Source organism: Typha latifolia, chromosome 1 (assembly GCF_019914945.1).
Source record: "Typha latifolia isolate L0001 chromosome 1, TyphaL0001v2, whole genome shotgun sequence".
In the NCBI taxonomy this organism is placed as follows: domain Eukaryota; kingdom Viridiplantae; phylum Streptophyta; class Magnoliopsida; order Poales; family Typhaceae; genus Typha; species Typha latifolia.
In genome coordinates this window covers 15,795,217-15,797,530 of record NC_133086.1, presented here as the reverse complement: position 1 = coordinate 15,797,530, position 2,314 = coordinate 15,795,217, and the positions used below count along the sequence as shown (strand labels likewise).

General features: G+C 40.2%; 1 protein-coding gene across 1 annotated transcript; it reads left to right on the top strand.

The window, feature by feature from the left end:
- Positions 1-533: 533 nt before the first annotated feature.
- Positions 534-1,374, top strand: LOC140795411 (uncharacterized). Its single transcript, XM_073148351.1, has 2 exons — positions 534-849; positions 939-1,374. The coding sequence occupies exons 1-2, from the start codon at positions 615-617 to the stop codon at positions 1,100-1,102; spliced, it is 399 nt and encodes a 132-aa protein (XP_073004452.1). The 5' UTR covers positions 534-614; the 3' UTR covers positions 1,103-1,374.
- The last annotated feature ends 940 nt before the right edge of the window (positions 1,375-2,314 follow it).

The window sequence follows — 2,314 nt, the reverse complement described above, 5'->3', positions numbered from 1 at the left end:
GGAGGATGATGACCATCTCATCATTTTTTGTAATCACTTATACACTATATGAAGATAAGGCTTTATTTATTTAAAATTTTTAATACCGCTTTGAATAAGTGTTGGTAAAAGTTTTTAAATATTATAATTAATACTACAACGTTCAAAATATTATAAAGTCATTGAAATTCAGTAGAGCACTTTGAAGAATATAGAGTGGCATTATGATTATTGAAAGGCTTATATTAACAGAAATTATGTAAAAATCCTTTATTTGATTAATTATAAGAATTTTTAACCTAATGGGTTTGCTAGTAAGCTTCACCATCCGCACAGCATGCAAGCAGAAAATAGAAGAAAGAAGGAAACAAATCAGCAGTCAAATTAGTTCCTCCCGCACGTGCTAGTTTAGACCAAATTAACGGCCACAGATCTACGACAGCCGCCATCCTCGTTTGAATTCCGGATTAGGCGTATGCGAAGGAACCTTCCTCTCTCTCTCTCTCTCTCTCTCTCTCTTAATATAAGAACCATTGCAAGATTGTCTTGGATAGTGGGCATATCTCTCTCTCTCCTACCCAATTCCTCCTCCTCCCTCTTCTAGACTGAGTGTACTATTTACACTATTAATCACCATGAAGCTCAAGAACAGCCCCGCCCGAGGCGGGGACGGCGGCCGAAGCCGGATCCTTGCCACGGTCACTCTCATGGGGAGCTCGGGGCCTCTGCGGTTCCTCGTGCACGAGGGCGAATTAGTTGAAACAGTCATAACCACTGCCCTCAAGTCTTACTCCCGACAGCGCCGTTTACCAGTTCTTGGCTTCGACGTCGAAGATTTCTTGCTCTACTACGCGAATGGCAGCTCCGATGGTATATTCACTCTTCCTCCTCTTTTTATGTTTTGATTATTCCAGGGATTTATTGTGTTTTCTTGGGTTGATTTGTATGATGGAATGCAGCTTTGAGCCCAGAGGAGCCCATCAACTCGATGGTTAGTAGGAGATTTATACTTTGCAAGAAGCAGAGGGAGGGAAAAGACCAACTGCATTGCAGAAGGAAGGGAATAGGGAGCTGGAAGGCTATGCTTAACAACTTGCTTAGCTTCAGGGTCTCTTCTTACTGATCTAGAGCTGAGAGAGAGAGAGAGAGAGAGAGAGAGAGAATTTTGTAATTATCAAAGTAAAATTGCATAGGAGTTCATCCTCTGTCATTTGGATTGAGGGATGGGAGTGAAGAAATGACGAGGAATTGATTATTCTTTTACGTAGAATCATTTCTTGCTTCGTAATGATTCCTCCAGCTTGTCTCAGTTTAATCTCTTTTTTATAAACTTTCTTTGTAATACATAAATAATTGCATATACTTAAGGTTCCCAATGTGGTATTTGAGTGCCAATTCTCCTTAAATGATGCATGTTATAGTGGTTTTACAAATTCTGTCGTATATCAGAATTTGAGATGGAAATCACGCATTAAAATCAAAAGGATGGGGAATCCAAAAGTTTCAAAGGGGATTGCTTCTTGATTGTGGCAATTGAATTGTACAGACTAGATTTGATATCCACCACCAATTTTCTTAATGTAATTGAAACTCTGTTTTTCCACATATATCCTTGGTAGCCCCTTTTCTAAAAAACCCTAGAAGAGCTCCTTCCGAGACGCGTATCTCCAGCGACGGCTTCTTCTCCTCTTTTCACTCTGATAACCATTTTGTTTAGGAGGAGGTGAGAGGCCTCTTTTCTAGTCTAGCTACCTTTCTCTCTCCCCTCTCTTCTACTCTCTCTTCTCTCTCCTAAACCTCCGGATCACCCACCAACGATGCCCGACATAGTGAGCTATTTGGGGGTTGAGCTCCCTCTCTTTTGTAGAGAGATTGAACTCAGGCCCTTCCTCCATATTGTTTCGTTTACGAGGGTAGGTAGGGCAAGTGAAATAGCTCCCTCTCTTTTCGAGATGTTTTATTGCCATTCCTATCGGTAGACATGATTATTATGCCCCACTCGTCAAAACCCGGCTTGAACTCACCTAGTTTTAACTAGGCTAAGCCTGGCTTGACTTGAGCCTGGGATGGTAGTGGGCGGCATGGGCTAAGTCTTTGCCCACCTGGTCTAGCCCGAAATCCCGATTTATTACTCTCATTTATGGCCCGACTCATAATGCATGCATATTCCTATAATTTTTTAATTCCACATTGGATATTTAGTAAATTATATATCCATATATAAGTATATTTTCATGAAAGATAACTAAAATATCTTCATATAAGTCCATGAAACTCGGCCCAATAAGATATAATTTTTTTTTATATTTAACCCATTATTAGACACATTATACCT

Excerpts from the sequence above, each read along its gene's own strand:
- LOC140795411 (XM_073148351.1), top strand. The coding sequence starts at position 615 with ATGAAGCTCAAGAACAGCCCCGCCCGAGGCGGGGACGGCGGCCGAAGC. Across the intron at positions 850-938 it reads CGCGAATGGCAGCTCCGATG|CTTTGAGCCCAGAGGAGCCC; the intron begins GTATATTCACTC and ends GATGGAATGCAG.